Source organism: Lycorma delicatula, chromosome 7, assembly GCF_047948215.1.
Source record: "Lycorma delicatula isolate Av1 chromosome 7, ASM4794821v1, whole genome shotgun sequence".
Classification (NCBI taxonomy): Eukaryota; Metazoa; Arthropoda; class Insecta; order Hemiptera; family Fulgoridae; genus Lycorma; species Lycorma delicatula.
The window spans coordinates 53,296,228-53,316,760 of record NC_134461.1 but is presented as its reverse complement, the minus strand read 5'-3'; the positions used below and the strand labels follow the sequence as shown (position 1 = coordinate 53,316,760).

At 29.1% G+C, this 20,533-nt stretch overlaps 1 protein-coding gene and 2 non-coding genes across 9 annotated transcripts in view; all 3 read left to right on the top strand.

The window, feature by feature from the left end:
* The window catches only part of B52 (serine and arginine rich splicing factor B52), a 40,634-nt gene that overhangs the window by 9,067 nt on the left and 11,034 nt on the right, over positions 1-20,533 (top strand). For 4 of the 7 annotated variants that reach the window (XM_075371833.1, XM_075371828.1, XM_075371834.1 and 1 more), the window contains exons 4-7: positions 4,629-4,748; positions 6,596-6,622; positions 12,486-12,555; positions 16,006-16,079. In XM_075371833.1, coding sequence (XP_075227948.1) covers positions 4,629-4,748; positions 6,596-6,622; positions 12,486-12,555; positions 16,006-16,079 — 291 coding nt within the window. Of the gene's footprint in view, positions 1-4,513; positions 4,598-4,628; positions 4,749-6,595; positions 6,623-12,485; positions 12,556-16,005; positions 16,080-20,533 lie in introns of all 7 variants that reach the window. The other 3 variants (XM_075371835.1, XM_075371831.1, XM_075371832.1) reach the window with 1 other exon arrangement.
* On the top strand, positions 16,294-16,364 carry LOC142328519 (small nucleolar RNA SNORD2). The gene has a single exon (XR_012757308.1). It is a non-coding gene; the product is annotated as a small nucleolar RNA SNORD2 (small nucleolar RNA).
* LOC142328518 (small nucleolar RNA SNORD2) lies at positions 16,878-16,947 on the top strand. The gene has a single exon (XR_012757307.1). It is a non-coding gene; the product is annotated as a small nucleolar RNA SNORD2 (small nucleolar RNA).

The window sequence follows — 20,533 nt, the reverse complement described above, 5'->3', positions numbered from 1 at the left end:
TTGATGTCATCCAAGGTATCTGACTATTAACATTTATTAATAGTCAGTTTCATAAAATTGTTTGTACAACATTTTGTTGCAGTTTAATTTCAGAGAAATGTAAATATTCAGTGGATGATGGGCATGTATTCAGAATTTAAGAAGTAAATTGCTAGTTAATTTATACAGTGATGAAACTGTTTACCAAAAGAATTTTCTTGATGTTTATTGTACATGTCAGCATGTTTTGTTAGCTGTTAAAATTAAGAAAAAGGAAAAGAAATTTTAATAGCTGTGTACATGCATGAGCATTCCAGTTTTTCTTGAAAAGTTATTGCAGTTAAACTGAAAATAGAGTTTAAAATTAAATTGGATTTTTTGATTTTGAAATAATAAATGATAGAACTACCTATGGGTTGTTAATAATTTTCTTCATTGTCCTTAGAAACTTTGGAATAAAAATCATGTTATTTTGTTGTTGTTTTTTTAATTTATGGTTTTAAAGTACTAATCATTCTTTACTATTAATATAAACTACTAAAATTTATCCTCAAATCATGTTTATTTTTTAATCTTTTTTTTTTATTAGATTTTCTATATACACTATTCTGTATGACCCAATACTCTGGTCTGCTAACCCAGACATTCTTGCAAGATGTTAACATAAATTTCTCTGTAATTCACTTTAAACTCTCATTGCCTGCTTTCAACATTCTTCTAAGATTGTTGTTTTTCTTCCATCTTCAGATCTTAAAAGTTTTTTGTTTATTTTGCTTTCATAAAGTAGCGTGCTATATTCAGTAGAGCCCTTAAGAATTTAAAATAAAAATCTTCTATTGATATTAGCAATTGTTATATGACAAAAGCTTTAGCTTATGCCAGTCTACTTTTGATGTCTTATTTATTATTTCATGCTGCTTTCTTCAAATTTTACTATAAATTTCTTTTAATCATAATGTACTTTAGTGATCTTAATCCTCCTTTCTGTTGCATTTCATTTCCCTAATATTTTCTACTCAAAGTTTTCACATTTGATTCCTTCTCCACACAACTGATAGACTTGTAAGACAGTAAATGTTGAACATTTGAATGTTTTGTCTGTTGTTTCTCTGTGGCATCAGTTTTTTTAAGAATAAAATTTAAGAAAAAGGTCAGGCTATGTCTCTGAGACTAAGAAGGTTGCATTACTTCAGTTACAATTACTCCAGCTACATGATTCCAGTAATAACCAACGTTTTATTTTAATCCTTTTTTTTCTTTCTCCTACTTTAGCACGCCATTCTTTCATTATATGATTTTTTCACCTCTAGTTTATTTCTATAATTAAGTTCTTTTTTCAGTTGATTTATATAATGATCCCCTTTTATTTGTAGGTTTGGGCTATGAATATTTCATGACTGAAATAATTCTCTATCCTTACTATTAGATGAGTTTATCAAAAAGAAATTATACTGATTAAAAAACTTGCATATTTTTCAATCTCTTCTCTTGCTTAATTTCTGATACTTATTTTAAATTATATAGCCTAGTACATGTTTTATGGTCATGCCAAAAATGTATGATTTTTTTTAAAGTAAGCAATTGTCCACCTAGAGATCCTGTTGACTTGCTCAGGATGCCTTATATTACATTTCAAAATTCATATATATTAAACTGAATATTTTTTTTAATTTCCTTTCTTTTAATGGATATCTTCTATATTATCATATGCAGTGAGATTCTAGAACTTGCTTATTTAACCTACATGTTTAAGAAAGATTCTTGCATTATCGTAGGATTTCACTGCGTATTAACAAAGCCAAGTTAGGCTGCAATATCTTGCATTTTAGTATCTTTAATGGCACTATTTTAATTGATTATATATGTCTGCAGTATGATGTGGAACTTTCTATACTTTTAAAAACTATCTTAAAACAAAATCTGAGCCATGAATTGAATAGTAGTACATCCAGTCTTTTCATATATGTTAAGCATGTCCGTATTTAAAATTAAAAAAATCACAATAGCATGCGCATAAAGAACTTATGCAGTAATGTGCTGTGACTGTGGTTAGAAACCATTGTTATAATAAACATTTCAATATTTATTTATGACAGTTAATTGTTAGGAACTAATATGTCAAGCTACTGCTTTTCCTCTTCAGTGCATGGATATATTTGAAATGGTAGTAGTGCCCTGACAGTTTACTGGAACCAATAGACCGGGAAAAACCCTTATTATATTTTCATCTATATTTCATCATAGACAGAATTTTTATAAAAAAAAACTGGAATTTTCATTATTGAGCTGGATTAGCAATAGAAAATATTTTCTGTTAGAAATATGTTCATAATTTATGTTTTAATTGGGTTATTAATGGTTTTTAACAAATTTTCCCCCTTATTCAATTGTTAAACAAATGGTTAAGATAAATTGTGCTGCTGTAGAACTTGTTACAGAATAATAATCTTGTAAGCTTTTTTGTTTGATCATAATTGTTTTCTTGGAGTATTAAGGTAGAACATTTAAAAGCTGTGACAAAACTACATTTGCATATACATATACGGTACTGTGCATTAACATTTGATGTATGGAATGACTGGAAATATATTAGGGAACAAGATCTGTTTGGCATTATATGTTCATGCATTTATTCAACTTAACTTTTCTGTAAATGTTTTATCCAAAATATGAATGTCAGAATGATATTTGCATGTTGATCAAATTATTGAATTCTGTACTTAATAATATTTGTCTAAGCAATATATACATTTCACTGGAAAAAAAGGTTTTTTTTATATTTTTCCCATTGTGAAATGTTGCTTTTTTTACTTGGATATTTTTGTATTCCACTATATTGAAGGAAAGTATTTTCTATATGACATGAAATTAGTATCGATTATATACTTTAAATTATACATTTATTTATTTTAGTCCATATATGTGGTTCTTTTATATGTTGAAGAATCTTAATTTAATAACAAATTTGATAAATCTGATCAGTTCACCGTTAGCTATTTCAGTCTTTTTCTTCAAAAGTAGTTTTATAAGCAATTAATATAATAATTATTTCAGAAATTGTTTTTAATTCTTTTTTTGTGTTTTGTTTCCTTTATTTTTCTATTAGATTATAATGCTTTTTATGTAATAAAGTGATGTTGCAGTCTTTTGTATAATCTGGTTGCCTGCAACCGATGTGACGAACTTATGGGGCCGCAACGTTTGCATTCTGGCTTTGGATGGGCACTTGATTTTATATGTTGATGATGTTGAGATGGCTTGACTGGACAAATCGTATTTGTGCTGAGATAAAGAACGGCTGCATGAAAGTATGAATGGATTATATGTAACCTTTTAATTGTATGCAATACTTGCGGGCAGTTGATGGGTCCATTAGTCATGAAATAATTTTACTTGAAGAAATTGTTCAATGAAATTTTTGTCTATTGAGAATCTTTAAGAGGTGATTAGGACATCCTACCTTTTTTCTTTTAAAGAAGGTATTACTTCCAAATTAACTACATCTTAAAACCAATTTGTTGTACCCTTTGATGAGTGAAGAGATCAGATTGTTGCTCTTGGAAAATTCTTTCACAAAAAATAGTCAACTGAAATTCTGTAAAATAATTTTTCTTATTATTTTTTTGTTATTTTTATTCTGTGAAAATGCGATAAATATTGGAATTTGGTTATGATAACAGTAAAGAAACTGATTGGGTTGTTTTGAATACTAGTAGCTATACTTTAGTTCCACGTGTTTTGATGATAAATTATTGATATTTGATTCAAGGAATGCATTTTTACTTTACTATGAGATTGTAGTATTATTTGCTAGTGTGATCAGGCCCACTTTCTGAATGAAACTTTGTTGATTTCTTTATAATGGATGATTTTACCCCAAAATCACAAACAATTTTTATATTAAACAAACAAGGGTATTTAGAAATTGTTATAATGACCAAAAAATTAATAAACTTATTAAGAAATTAATATTAACAGATAATTAAAAATCAATCCGTAATATTTAGGTACTATTAAAATAGTCAAATTCCTGAGGTTGATGATTGTCTTGAACATTCCCTTTTTCCATTGTACAGTTGAAATAGTAGATAGTGTGTTTGCTTCTGCTGACTGTACTGTACTCATCAAAGGGTAAAATCTATGAATATGTTAAAAATTGAATTACTCTTAAATATTGTACTCTTAAATTTCTGTTTATATTTTTTCATTAATATAGTGGTGATTTAAATTTTTTCGTTTGATCATTTTATTTAACAAGTTTTAAGAGTTTATATTAAACAATATTAATGATTATTGCAGAAAAATGAGCTATTAACTACCAATATTATATTGTAAATTTTCAATTTTGATTTAATATTCTCCCTCAGAATTGTCAAATGCCCATCATTGGGAACCCGAGTATTGCTCTGTGAAAGGTTTCTGACTTTACTGTTGTAATTCATGCAGCAGTAAGGTAAAGAGAGGTTGTAGAGTGCTTAAGTTAAAGGTGATGAATTGAGAGGTGTTGCGATGTCGTATTTATTGTTTTTTCTAGGGTAATAGTGGAGCATGCAAGAGGCACAGCCAGGCGTGGTGGTGATAGATACGGAACCAATCGCCGTCGTTCGTGGTATGACAAGTAAGTGAAATGAAACGACTTATTGTTGCAGAGTCTCTGTAGAGAAAGCGCGGGGGACGCCTCGCGGGAGTGATATCTGGCGGGGCCAGGGACGTAGCCGTAACTCAGGGCCTCCCCCCCGCCGACCCAGCCCCCGTCGCGCACGGGACAGGTACTTGATTTCCCAACCCAATTTATTATGAAACAGTTAACAGTTTGGTCTTTTATTATGTATCATTAAATACTTAAAAACAGTATATTGTTCTAAAATAAAATAGCTGTAAAATATAAATACATGTAGTAAATAGTGATAGTGTATCACATTCATTACAGTTGCCTTTGCATTACATTCATTTTATTTAAAATAGTTTTATTGTTTATTTATTAAATTATTAACTTTAAAATTTTTATGTCCTTAAGATAAGTTACTTGAAATTGTGAAAAGTATTATCACTCTACAGTCAGAATTTTGACATATTTATTGATTACATTAAATAGGTGTATTCAAATTATGTACAGATTGTTACATATAATAGTGTATAACCAGTGTACCTCCTTATGCGAATTGCTTTATGGAATTTAAAAATGTGGTAGAACCCAGGTTAATCAGAATATCATTAAAAAAATTAATAGTCATTGATTTTTACGCTTAACGTAAAACAATAAATACATAATTAACCATCGAAAATTGCATTGTGCAATCAGAGTGTTTACTTCTAAGATGCAATAAATATCTCTTAACATAAATTCTAAGTGGAGTATATTTTCAGTATTTTTATAATTGCATTGTATACATATTTTATGTGTCACAGGTTATATGAACTTCACTCATCTGCCCAATTCTCAGTAAATAAGAAAGTATTCTGGCTAACAGGGTTCTGCTTTTGAGAAAGATATTTTTAATTTTTCAATGATTTTTTTATTAGTCCAAAAGTTTACTTTTTGTTAAGATTACAGTGTTATATGTTATAAGAGGAAACAAATGTTAAATTTGGATGAATTTTGAAATCCTAATTGCAGGTTAGTGTTTATATAACCTTGTTAAAATAATAAACACTGTGTTTCCTATGAGAAGTTAATTGCTGAATGATAAGCAAAAAGGTGTGAATTGAATATCTGTTATTGTTCATTAAATTTTGATTTGCAAATGACAAATTGAAAGTTAGTATTTTACACTTAATTACAATATTTTATTGAGGAAATGTGAGAAATTTATTAATAGAAATCTATTAATTTTATTTTAAATTATAGTAATATAGTGTTAAATTTAATTAAAGTATATTGACAGTATGTAATGCTCGGCATTTGTAATAGGTTTTCTTTTCTTTTTTTTTGAACTATCATTGCATTTGGGTTGGGAAAGTTCAATTTTATTTTCATTTTTTATTAGCTTAGCTTTTAATTATTTTAAGTTAATAATTATTTAAAAATAAAAACCAAACTATACCTGTTATTCCTATTTTAAGTAAATTATAAAAATACAGAAATTTTATTCTGGTTGTATTAATTTTTTTTATATCATTTTTGAAGTACTTCAAAAACAAAAAAGTGAAATGTTTCATTTTTTTTAAATTGAAACTAAAGATGTAAAAATAAACATGGGTAATAAGGCAATGTGTTACCAGATGACAGTGCGAACCCATATTAAGTTTTATCTTAGGTCAATAAAATATATACTGGTTAATTTATATCTTAAAATTAAACTTATTTTATAAATACTCTAAATAATTTATACAAATTAATTATAATATAAAGAAAAATTCTTATTAGATTAAATTGTGAAATAGTTAAGTAGCTGTTATGAAGTTTTTACATTACAGCGATATTAAGCTGTTACATTACAGCGATATTAAGCTGTTACATTACAGCGATATTAAGATTTTTTCTGCCTAGTCATACGGTTAAATAATAAAATCGTTTGTTTTCAATAAATTATTCAGTTTGCATGGAATAGTAAATTAAATGGTAAATGGTTTTTTCTCATATATTTCCCATAGTAATAATGGTTCTTTTTTTCAGGGAACCAGATCATCGAATTCAAGACAGGTGTGTTTCTGCATTTATTTTTTTTTCTAATTAATAAATTGTAAAAATTTAATAACTGCTTTCTGTCTATCTTTTTATAAATATAAAATTAATAAGCTTCAGCTGTTTGTACTGTATATTTAAAAATTAACACGTCTGTATTTATCTGTTTATTAACTTTTATACATACCATATTTTACATAGATTTTTTCCAAAATATAAAACAAAGCGTGTATCGTTATTTTTTTAATTTTATTTCTGTATTAAAGTTTGAATGTGTGATCTGTAGTTATTATATATACATAATTCATGTAATGAGATGGTTTCACATTTCTTTATTACTCATATTTATATGTTTTAAAAAGAGTTATGGTAGAAAACGTGGATTGTTTGTAATTAAGTTGAAAAATATATTTTAGTTTTTTTCTTAAACTTCTAATATAAGTGAAGTGTTAAAATTATTATAAAATAAAAATAATAAAATATGTATAAGAAGGCCCAAGTTAATTCAGTTTAGTTTATCACTAGTGTTATCCATTATTGAAATGGAAATCTAATTTTGACTTAGTCCTTTGCCATATTATCAAATTACTCCTTTAATTGTTGTCTTTTATTTTAATTTCTTGCTGTTTTCCATACCTGCCAACCGTTACAAAGTTTTTACATACAATTCAGTACATTGATTGTGCTCAAAAAAATAGTATAAATAGAACCACAATTTTTTTCAATTTCGTATAGTGGTCAAAATGCTAATGATAGCTTTTGATTGCATGATTAATACTTATTGATTTTTCACAGTTTCATTTTTTCATTTAATACATTTATTTTTTTAAGCATTTTGCGTAAGGTAATAATGGCTAGTTGAGATTATAAATGCTATTTCATCGTATAAGGCTAGATTTTTGCTGTCTTATCAAATTACTTCTTGAAACTTGCTATTTCCTCAGCCATTTAAGATCCAATGGTTAAATTTTTTAGTTTTCAGTGATCTTAAGAACTTATTAAATTCCTTTTGCATTCACATTAATATAAGTATTTTCATATAATTAGTAAATTTTGGCTTTGAGAATTATTAGGTGTATTGTATAAACAACTTCTGTTAAAAAATTTAGATAAAAATGCCTGAATTTATTCTTTCTTGTTAAATGTCATAATTTATGTGTACTTCTAGTTATAGTAGTGTAACCCCCACCGGGTTGGTCTAGTTGTGAACACGTCTTACCAAATCAGCTGATTTGGAAGTTGAGAGTTCCAGCGTTCAAGTCGTAGTAAAGTCAGTTATTTTTACATGGATTTGAATACTAGATCGTGGATACCAGTGTTCTTTGGTGGTTGGGTTTCAATTAACCACACATCTCAGGAATGATCAAACTGAGGTTGTACAAGACTACACTTTACTTGCACTCAGTACATATCATCCTCTGAAGTATTATCTGAATTGTAATTCCCAGAGGCCGAACAGGAAAAAGAAAGTTATAGTAGTGTGAAACAAGTACCTGGATTACTTCAACTCTCGGGAGGGCATCTTATAAGTCGGAATTCCAATTTTGAAGTTTACATTATCAGTAGATTTGAGGGGAAGTAGGCCCAAAGTTACCTATAGAGTGGTCCTTTGTGCAATAAGATTGTGTTAAAAACGTTGCTGCTTTTAAGTTATTGTGGATGCTTTCTAGTTCTCATGTACGTGTCGATGCACCTACATATTAATGTATACACACAAACTTGCACATTCTTTTTTTATAATTTACCACACAAGCTTTTGAAGCTTCTGTGTAGGGATACAGTAAGGGGATTTTTATTGGTTATTAAAAATATCAAAGCTTGACTGGATTGAACCTGGAACCTACTGGATTAAAGGATAAGACACCAACACAGCAGGTAGGCAACTGCTGTTATGAGGACAACTGTTTGATATTGTAAAAAAAAAATTGAAGATATTTGTTTATTTTAGGTGATGTTCTGGTACAGACATCTTCAAACAGTTAACACAATGCAACATTTTAAAACTTTCAGAACAGTGTTTTACAACTGTAATTTTTCATGCTGATTTGAAATCTGATTTTAGTTTTTCTGTATCACAAGGTTTTTATCAAAAATCACTTCTGAAGTTTTTAAACAAGAAAACTATTATTTTAGTTCAATTTAAAGATTGTGTATTTTGTAACTGTATAAAATTACAACACACTGCATTACAGTAGACAATGGTATGTACTTACTTGCTAATATGGCATTAATTCCTCTTCATCAATTTCATCCCTTCAAATTCTTGAAACTTCTTTTCCTTGATTGTCTCCCTTCACCAGTGCTCTCTTTTTAGCGTAAAACAGTATTCAGCCATCGTGTTTGCATTCCATTCTCCCCGGTATCTCTTTTTCAAGTCCTTGATGTCCTGGTGGAAACACTCCTTGTTCTTCACTGACCTAACATTGCCGAGATTTGCTTCAGTACATGAAGCTTTACATTCATGTTACATCTTAATTTCATAAAACTGCAGCTGTTTTAACAATGGCTTTTTACTTTGAATGTTTGTTGTTGCCCAAGAAGTTGGCCACAACTTCTTTAAATGAAGCCCAAGCCCCTTTTTCCACTGGATTCATTGTACTAAATAAATTGTCTTACATTAAATGTCTGATCTGCAGCCCCACAAAGATCCCTTCTTTAAGCTTCTCATAAGATACTTTTCAAAAATGTTGTTGCCCACTACTGGAAGCAGTCACCATCTTTTGGAAGGGCTTTAGTGAACTGTTTCATTAATCCAAGCCTGAAGTCCAAAGGAGGTAATAGTATCTTGCTTGTTTGAACAAGTTCTGTGAACCGGGTTGGAGGGGTTTTCTGTTGGGCCAGTCTGTTACCTTTTAGTGCTTATCTTTCGCTTGGCTGTTCCATTCACAAATGAAACTGCATTTTTGTGTAGCCAAATTGTTGATCAGATAACCTACCAACTACTTGTTAAATTCCCATAATTATCCAAGAATGTTTTTTGTAGTTCACATATTTCAGCAGAGCTTTGAGATTTTCATATCTCTTTGAGATGTACTGAGTGTGCAATGAGTATTGAGCCAAATAAATTTCCATTATGTAAAAGTACACCTTTGAGGCTGTGTTTTAATGAATCTATAAATTACCTCCACTGACTTGGATTGTAAGTGACGTTAAAGAAGTTCAATAAATCCTTAACATCACAACAAAAAACCAGTCTTTAAGGAATAGTATTAATTCCTTTTCTCTGGCCCTATACCAAGAGAACGAAACTCTGAATAGTGGAAAATTTTTTGCTTTCAGTCTTGATCCAAGCAATTGGGTGGGATCTTTGGTCAGATTCAAGTCACAAGTTAAATCCATTAAGTCCATTTTGACTGAATAATTTTGGTGCAGAATTTTCTTCCGTCTTACAGGCGTAAACATTATCACATTCATTTTCTGAACTGCTTTCCTGTGACATCTTCAAGAATGGGAGGAGGAACTGGGTTAGGGAGAGATTCACTGTGCGTAACTGGTCGTAAGGCTGAATGAATGTTTGGATATTAAATATCCTTACTTTATTGCGTTATAACTTTGAACGTTAACCTTACAAAAATAAAAATTGTTAACATTATTTTGTGGCGTCCTCCAAAAACCACTGGGATTGCAAAAGGCATTGATTTTTTTCGCACCATACATGTACAGCATACTTTTTATGAAACCATTCTCATCCTGTATTTGCTTAGCAATTACATAGCTACTACAAATATAACAGAACATGTTTGGGTTATTCAAACACTTGCAGGAAACCATTTCTGAAGAAACTACATAAACTGCATATGATAGCACAAATGTGACCTCAGCACTACAGCATATCAACAATGAACTACATTTCCTGTGCAACAGCCAGCTGAGTGTTACAAGTGTAATTCCTCTTACCAAAATAAAATTTCCCTCCCTCCTAGTAAACATTCCGTGTGGAATTTATGTTTAAATTAAAAAAATGAGTTCACTTGATTTGCAAAAAATTATATGCGATAGAAAATAACTAATTACAGATCTGATATCAGCACAAAAAAATACTTAAGAAAATTTAAAATTGCAGAAATCTAAAAAATCATGTTGCATAGTATAATTAATTACATATATATATATATATTTATTTATCTTATTCCCCGTGATTCTATTTTATTAGACTGCATTGCACTATTATTTCTTATAAACTGCTTTCAATACAGTATTTGATGTTAACCTCTTCCAGTATCAATGAATAGTATGTACCTGTTGGTGTTATGTCAGATTCAAAATTAAGTGATTATAGGAAAACAAACATTGTATTTTAATTAATTTTTGTGCATGTCTTGAAAAATACTAGTAAATTGCAATATTATATATATATATATATATTTATTTATATTTTATGTAGAATAAGGCAAGGTAAAATGTTAATGGATTTATTAATGTTAATTTTACATTTTCATCATTTGATTTAAATTACTTAATATCCTGTTAGAGAAGTAAATTTAAATCTGAGGTTAGAATGCTTGTATCTGCTAGTGAGATTGTTTTGGGAAATTTAAAAAAAAAAGAGTAGCTAAAGCTACTTAAAATTGAATTTGAAAAAGTAGGTAGTTGAAGCCACTTGAGAGGATTTTGCTGCTGTAAATTATTTGTTGTAAAATACCTAAAATGTAGCTGGCTAGCAATCTTTTTTTTTATCAGTTAGGAGAAACTGTAATATTCACAATTAAGATTTTCCTGTTTCTATGTATTAAAAGGATTGTGGATACTTACACCAATGTGTTACTTTTAATTCCTCCTAGATAGTTATGGTTTAGAGTTGAAAAATATATAACAGAGATTACAGAGTGGCAGGAATAGGCACTTAGTAGTCTGTCAAAATGAAAACTATGAAATTATCTTGATTTTTCTTTCTAATAAACTAAATATCTTAATTGTAAATAAGTTTATAAGGATATATAATTAATTGCATATCAACCTGTAGTTGCCAAAATGAATGAATGAAAAAACAATCTAAATTAAGTTAGTCTAATTGTTTTAATTTAGGAAAGATTCATGTAATTACTGATAATATATGTTCAATATTTCTAAACTGCTTTTGCTTAGGTTACTCAATCTGGGCATACTTGTTGATTGTTTGGTGGCTTGACTTATTTGTGTAGACTTTCATCACTAAATGATTGTAGTGCTATGTTAGGCAAAAGTAACATTAATGAACTACTCTTTTGTAGATGCATAGACTTGTTTTGATTTAGACCAGAGTAGTATTTATTTATTAATATATACTAACTACTAACTGGATGTCAGGTCTACAGTCTCTGGTTTATTCTAGCCTCTGCAGTTGTTTTTAATAATTCCTGTAATATATATATATCTACAATTACCTAGTCATTAGATATCATTTTACATACAGTTGTTAAAAGCATTGTAGTTTATGTAAATATTTTAACATATGTACAAAAGTTGAAGTATATTGTGTTTAATTAATTAAGCTGGCAGCTGCAATGATTTTAAATATAACTTTTAAGTCTGTAAACTTTTCAAAAAACTTAAACATACATTTTAGTTGCAGTTGTAGCTGCATTTAAAAGATTATAATTCACTCTATTACCTAATTTACTAATGGTTGAGCTCCAATACATTTAAAAATAAAACTATTTACATATTTAAAAGATTTTGCATTAAAACAATCAAAACAAAAAAAGAAGAAAAAAATTGTTTTCTTCTTCCCTTTATAGTTGAAAGATAAGTGCGCAATATCAGCTATGTTCATGTTTACATTAGGATTTATCTCTTGAGTGGTATCTTGTAACACTTTTACAATTTGTATTTCTTTATAAATTTTTGTGAGCTTATGTTTTGAACTATACCAATTGCTATAATGTTAAAAAATTTGTTGCAGATATGGACCACCTACACGAACAGAATATCGTCTGATCGTTGAGAACTTATCAAGCAGAGTCAGCTGGCAGGTATGAGAATTTATTTTTAATTAAACATTAAAATGATGTCTGATGTCTTGATTACTGATGATGATATTGATATCATGACTGATGTCCGCACTCCTTTACGTGGGACTGTTGGATAAAAATGTTTTTGTGTAGGTTATGCCAGAGTTAAATAACTTGTGTATTTGTTGATTTAAATAAAAGTAAATTAAATAATTATTAAAATGAATGTACTGAAGTATAATACAGTATTTTCCATTTATTGATTGTATGCTTATGGTATTAAATGTAATACTTTTCTAGTTCCAAAAGTGGTTTTTTTTTGTTATACTAAAGAAAAAAGAATTATCGTTATTACCACAAGAATTAAAGAAATTCATTGATGAAGATTATTGTAAAAGAAAAAGAACACAAAGATCAACAAGAAAAAACGATCAGTTCAATGTATGGATCTGAATATGAATACCAATCGATGAACGAGGCTGTATTAAGAAAAAGAATATATATAAAAAACTACTTAAGAAATTCTGGATTGTATTGTTTTAATGAGTTTGATGACTTCCAATTTTCCGGGATAAGGATATTTGACATGGATATTTTGGGATTGCCTGGAGATGTTTGTCTAGCATACGAGTTTCTTATTGTGTTATCTATTTGTATCAAAGAGCTGTCTAGCATACTATTTTTATAAGCCTATTATAAGCTGAAAAATGATCTAGTTATTTGTGTTTAGTGAGATATACTTATCTTCTCATTTTTTTTAGATTTAAGTTAGTTGCTTTTTTTAATATTTTCATTAAACAAAATTTCTTCAATAAATAATATAATCCTTTTCTTACTTTCTTGGTATTAGTAAATTTACAGCTTGCTGAGGACTATATCAAAAGGTGTCGCATTACTACTTTGGGCCAGAGCTGGGCTGACATCATCTCCACCATGCTTTACACCTACCTGTCTGGAGCTTTTCTTTTCTATTTATGATATTCCTACCTTCATTCCTTTTAAGAATAAGTTATATTTTTAATTTTGTAGGTATAGAATTAATGACAATACATTATAATTAATTTTTTTTTAATTAAGTGTTTTAAATTATCCATCTGTGATATGATTATAATTTAAATAATGCTTATATTTCAATAAACATGATAATGTTTTTTTCTCGAAGAGCGTAGTCCTCTTCGCGATGGGTGGACCACACTGACGTGTCTGATGGTACCAAAGGGCATTTACTCAGATGAGACAGTACCACCTACCGTTATAGATCTGGGCTTCGCCCGTGATGTGTGTGTGATCTCGCTCTTCTCCTTGTTGCTGGTCCTTTCACCCCCAAGGATCAGAAACCTACCGTTCTAACCAAGGACAGGCATGGCATGGATCTCTCACTATCTTGGAACCGCTACTCCAACATTCCAGGACTAGGCAAAGCAGGCGCTTTTGGTGGTGTCATTCTCTGGCAAGGGTTATCCTTTCTTGTGCTGTTGGCAAATAATCCATTATCTGAGCTCACCTCCCGCGAGGCGAGGCCAAGGTAAATAAAAGCCCATTTTATAACTCTACTATGCCTCCTACGAATCTTCTTAAATCCCCCTTAAAAAATTATTAAATTAAAATTTAATCATAATAATTCCAATCAAGCATAATAGGATTTAAATGATTGAAAGTGTTATTAGGGCTAGTAAGTAATAATCCAAGCTTTTGCTAAAATTAAATAAATTAAAATTCTGCATTTTCTTGGCCTAAACAGTATTTTATAAATAAATTGGCTGTGATTTAATTTGAGATTTTATCATTGTTTTGTGATATAATTTGTCTTGAATTTCTAAAAAATAATACAGTTAATAAAAATATTAAGTATTCATATTTACAAAGTTAAAAATAACAAGAATTCAGTTAAAAAATACTTTATTTTTTATGCAGGGTCACAAGAGTTGAGTGTTTATTAATTCAGGTATGATAAATTATTTGATTATTAATAATTCCCTTACTGTGACAGTATAACATATTTCAGCAATATTTCTGCAAATTTTTTGTAAGCTGGTCTTATGAAAAAATGTTGATGTCTACAGCATCTCGTGTGAGACTACAAACGTTTGAATTGTTCTTGTCAGTTACTTCATAACAATCTTTCTCACTTTGGTGTTCCTTATGATGTTAGTTTATTGATATCGTCACTCTGGATCACGATTGACAAAATTCTTATCCTAGCAGAACCGGAATTTGTTGACTCAAGATAATAATGATAGAAAGAAAAACTGGACAGCCTCTGCAGAAATAATTAGAATAAAGGAGATCGTTGAGATATATATATTGAATTTCTGAGAGAGGAACATTAAGGATATTTTGGGATTTGATTCATCCAGTTGTCAAGAATGTTTCGTTTGACTTTGCTGAAAAATTTGCTGTATATTATTGTGAGATAATGTTAACTTGTCACATATAGCAATTTATAAAATAAACATTTTAGTAGTTAGGCAGGATCGAAAAACCTAAGGTATTTACAGGTATTGTTGATCTAAAATACCTTTAAATTACATGCAGCTTAATATATATAGTCCTAAATGCAGTTGTGTCAAGGTAGTTGGTTACATTTTTTCCTTATAATAAAAAAAAAAAAAAAACAAATCCACAGGTTTTCCTTATTTCTCTTTAATTAATTATTGAATGAATTTTATGCTAACTTGCTCTTTTAGCGCTGAAGTCATATATTTCATTTGAATTAGGTAGTTATTTCTATCTATTTATTATGCAATGATTGTAAATGGTTATTATTTTCTTAATTAAACATTTGTTTACTATTAGGAGCTGGTTAAAAAAAATATATACTAATTGATATTAGTATTTTACATTTATTACTATAAATGTATAGTATTTGTGTAGCATTAGCATTCTTAGAAATTACAATCTAGCAAGTTAAGGATAATTTAAAAAGAAAAGTTGTTTTGATGTCATTAAGTAAATATATTTTGTTTCATTCTTGAATTAAATATTAAGATGAGTTTTCATATAAAACAATTAATAATATATCTAATAAATTCCAAGATAATCACAATAGATAAATTAAAGAAAAAACCTTGAGCGCTAAAAGGGTAGATTGTATTTTATAAAGTAAGATAAAATTTGCTACTTTGCTGCTCATAGTCTATGTATTTTTAAAGCCACTGGGTTTTTTAAATTTTAACTTTTGTTTAGTAAATTCCTGATGTAAAACAATATGTTAACATTTAATAACGATAAAAGCTAAGTTTGAAATTAATCTTATCAGTAAGTAATAATCTTGCCTAGATATGGCTAAGTGGCTGTTTGTACCAATTTTCTGATTGGGAAATTTGTAATAGTTGAATGCAGTAGTTATTAATTAAATGGCGTAGAGTTTTCAGTTAAAGATTATTATAATTATATTAGTCTAATAATTTTCATGCATTGGTTATTGTTATTTATTTATTTATTATTAATCTTTAATGACATATTTTACAGGATCTTAAAGATTATATGCGTCAGGCCGGAGAAGTCACTTATGCTGATGCACACAAGGACAGAAGAAATGAAGGGTAATTTTTTTATTGTTTCTTATTTGTATAGAAATGTAAATTGAAGTCTGTTAACATCAGGAGCTGAATTTTTGTGATAAAAATTAATTTTTTATTCATGACTGAAAAATTCCATTTAAAAACATGTGTTTAAACTCATTTTTACTTGATAAACTGTGACTTGTTAATCTATGAGATTCCTGAGTTTTTCCTCTTGTAACATGATTATTTTAGAAGTTGTAATGATGCTTTTAACATCTTTCGGGTCTGAGTTTAAATGATGTAATAATTTCTTACTGAACAACTTCTATTGATTTTAAGTGTAATAAATGTGCTATGTAGTATTTTATTACATTGATATACCCAGAATTATTTGCCATAAAATGTTATATCTGAAATTAAGAAACTAAAGTGCTTAATAGTTATTTGTTTACTAAATCTTCCCTTCAGTATTATTTTATATCATCCAATGATATGCCATCAAGAATAAACTTATTCTCTGTTGCCGTGTTAAAATGCTTTTAAATTTTATCCGTATTTTATAGATTTAGTCAGGTGTAATTTTTATGGAAAAGTTAACTTTTGGTGAAACATTTGTAACATAATATATCTTTAAAATATTCTAAAGTATATCTGTTAAAATAAACTTTTGTTAATAAATGGAAATAAGGAAAATTCAGGGTGGCATGTCAAGCATTCTGAAGAGGAAAAAAAGAAACCACTGCATCATGGAGGTTGATTTGAAAGTGTTAAATTATTCAATTTGTCTTGGTAATAGAAGTAAATGCTGTTTTTTTAATAAATAAACTTTATAAAGGAAGTTGTAATGATGCTGTATCATCTTTCGGGTCTGAGTTTAAATGATGTGATCATTTCTCACTGAACAACTTCTGTTTAATATTGGTTTTAAGTTTATTGTTTAACATGTAGGGTTTTAAGATATATATATATTAATTTTCACTTTGCAAATAATTAATTACAAATTTTCATCACGTTATAGTATTACAAATTTCAAAGAACTCAAACAGTAACATATGTTTAGTCTACATAACAGTAATGTTTGCACATATGATTACTGTCTCAGATAGGGATATCTGATATAGTGACGTTTCATAAGCGAAAGGTAGTAGATGTGTATAATATCTGATATGCTTTTAGGAGTTAAAGTATTTCTTCTTTTTAAGTTGGACATGTATAGATTTTGTTTCAATTTCATTTCTCTCCCCAGTTAATGTAGATAGTTTTTAAGTTCATACTTCAGGATTGTACTAATAAACATGATGTATAATCTTGTTCTATTTTCAATTCAAAGCATAGAAAATTCTTAAAATTAATTATGATAACCTGTGTGAATATTTTTTATCTCTGCTATGTTTGATTACTGTTGGTATTTAATATCTTATTTATTAGTACGTTCACTTATTTAAAAAAAACATGATATTTTAACTGTACATAACATTATATATTGTTTGCACACATGATGATAACTGTCCGATAGGGACAACTGATATTGTGATGATATATCAAGCGAGAGATAGTAATAATATCTGATGTGCTTTAAGGGGTTAATGTATACATTTTATTTTACGACTGTAATAAAGCACTGTTTTCCTGAGGGATTTTTTTAAAATTTTCAATTCCTTTCTGTTGTGTGTTAATCATTTGGACTCAACATAATTCTTACATTCTGTGCATTCCTATGGTTATCTTGCTCTATTGTTTTTACCATGAAGACATTTTTTTTTTTTTTTTAATTTCAGAGTAATGTCACTACTGAGGCTTGCATAAAGAATGCTATTAATTTTTCCTTCAGTTTCATTTCATTATCTGGTTGCATCACAGCTGGGATAGCATCACAAAAAACTCTTAGGCTCTTTTTTAAACAGATTTAAAATATTTTTTCTGGTTAATTAAATATAAAATATTTTTCATGATAAAAAAGTAATTACAAGAAAATTATATATATATATGACATATTACCATGAACCTTTGTTTTTGGAAAATAGGCATTTGACAGATTTACTACTGCTGGTTCTCTTTCTTCTTTTTAAGTTGGACATGTATAGATTTTGTTTCAATTTCATTTCTCTCCTCATTTAATGTAGATAGTTTTTAAGTTCATATTTCAGGATTGTACTAATAAACATGATGTATAATCTTGTTCTATTTTCAATTCAAAGCATAGAAAATTCTTAAAATTAATTATGATAACCTGTGTGAATATTTTTTACCTCAGCTATGTTTGATTAACCCACCGGGTTGGTCTAGTGATGAACGGGTCTTCCCAAATCAGCTGATTTGGAAGTTGAGAGTTCCAGCGTTCAAGTCCTAGTAAAGCCAGCTATTTTTACACGGACTTGAATACTAGATCATGGATATCGGTGTTCTTTGGTGGTTGGGTTTCAATTAACCACACACTCGGGTATGGTCGAACTGAGAATGTATAAGACACACTTCATTCACACTCATACATATCATCCTCATTCATCTTCTGAAGTATTTTCTAAACGGTAGTTACCGGAGGCTAAACAGGAAAAAGGAAGGAAAGCTATGTTTGATTACTGTTGGTATTTAATATTTTATTTATTATTATGTTCACTTATTTAAAAAAACATGATATTTTAACTGTAAGATGTCTATACATAACATATATTGTTTGCACACATGATGATAACTGTCCGATAGGGACAACTGATATTGTGATGATATATCAAGCGAGATAGTATTAATATCTGATGTGCTTTAAGGAGTTAATGTACACATTTTATTTTATTATTGTAACAAGCATTGTTTACCTTAGGGATTTTGTTATTGTTTGTTTTTAATTCTCAGTTGCTTTCTGTTGTGTGCTAATCATTTGGACTCTATATACTTTCTACACTCCTCGACAATTCTTTTAATTACCAAATTAAACAAAACATTTTATATACATGTCCTATGAAAATAGTTTGTTTGTAAAAAAAATGAGATTAATTACTCTCCAGTTTAATTTAGACCTCATTTCAAACTTAAAATTATTGTATTTTTTATAATTGCCCATGTTTTTGCTACCATGAGCTTGTTTATATGCCACCAAATAGTTTGAAAGTAGTCTTAGTTAAGTTATTATTTCATGAAAGAGAGCTCGTACCACTCTGGTTACACTGACTTTAGTACCTTATTAATCCGTCCTTTATAATTAATTTTACTTTGTAAATGTTAAATTTGTTTCCCTCTGTTGAATTTCATTTCCTTTGTTCTTTGTTCAGAAATAAATAATTTTCTAACTCAATATCTCTCCCTCAGTAATATTTTTTTTTTTTTTGTAAAAAAAACATGTTTTTAAGAAAATTTTATAAACCAAATTTTTCCCTTGGTCTTTCCAATACCTCCATTGCTTTTTTGTGTAACAGATAAAAAACAATGGGAACATCCTACATTCTTGTCTAACTGTTTGAATTTGTATTTGCCTTTGCCTACTCTCAACCACTGCTACAGATATTCATCTTAGAGACCTGTCACTTAGTTTGATCAATAAATTATAGTTTATTGGCAAACATTTACATAATAGACAGGAGATGTTGAAAATTATGTCCAACTTCTATGTACTTATCAAGTACGTTTAGAAGTTTCTGGCTACTTTTGTTAGTTCAAGTGGTATCTCCTTTCAGGTTTGCAATCATCGCTATTTTGACGTCTGAGCAGGAAGCTTGGAATAGTTCAGTGGACGTTGTGCTGAACCATTCCCTCAGATTGAGCAACCGTGAAATTCTGCGCCTCCAATGTTACGTCTGTCCACTATCTTACCCTGAGCAACTTGAACTTCTCTCCCCTTGTTATGTGACCTAGATATTGTAATTTCCCTGCTTGTGCTGCAGACGTAATCTGGAGTTGTTCATTCATACTCGCTGATGTTTGACATTTTATCCTTCCAAGTTATCCTTAGCATGCGTCTATAGCGTCACATTTCAAAGGCAACTTTTTCATTTGTAGTTTTTTCAGTGTCCATGCCTCCATTCCATATATCAACACAGAAAACAACATTTTACCATTCTAGTTCACAAACATAATCAGACCTGCCGATCACACAAGAATGCACTTGTAGCTATGTCTATCTGGGTTTTAATTTTCAGTGTTTGGTACATGTTGTTGGTTATCCAAGTACCAAGATTGTACTCTTGTTTTTTCAATTATCACATTTTTTATGTATAAATAAATCTGGCTGTACTGTACGCTAACATCTTCTTTAGGACTGCTTTCTAGATCACTCATCTTTGTTATGATGACAGTGTTGTCTGCGTACCTCAAATTACTAATTGGCTGAACATTGATTGTAACGCCATGATATTTGGCCCCTGTATGGCATTTTGATGTATTCTCATACTTCTTGTATCTTGAAATAGTTCTACATATTCTTTCTGTCATAGAAGTTTCTCCAATGGTCCAATCAAGATTTTGTCACTTTTATCTTTAATAACAATGGGTTGTCTTTTTCT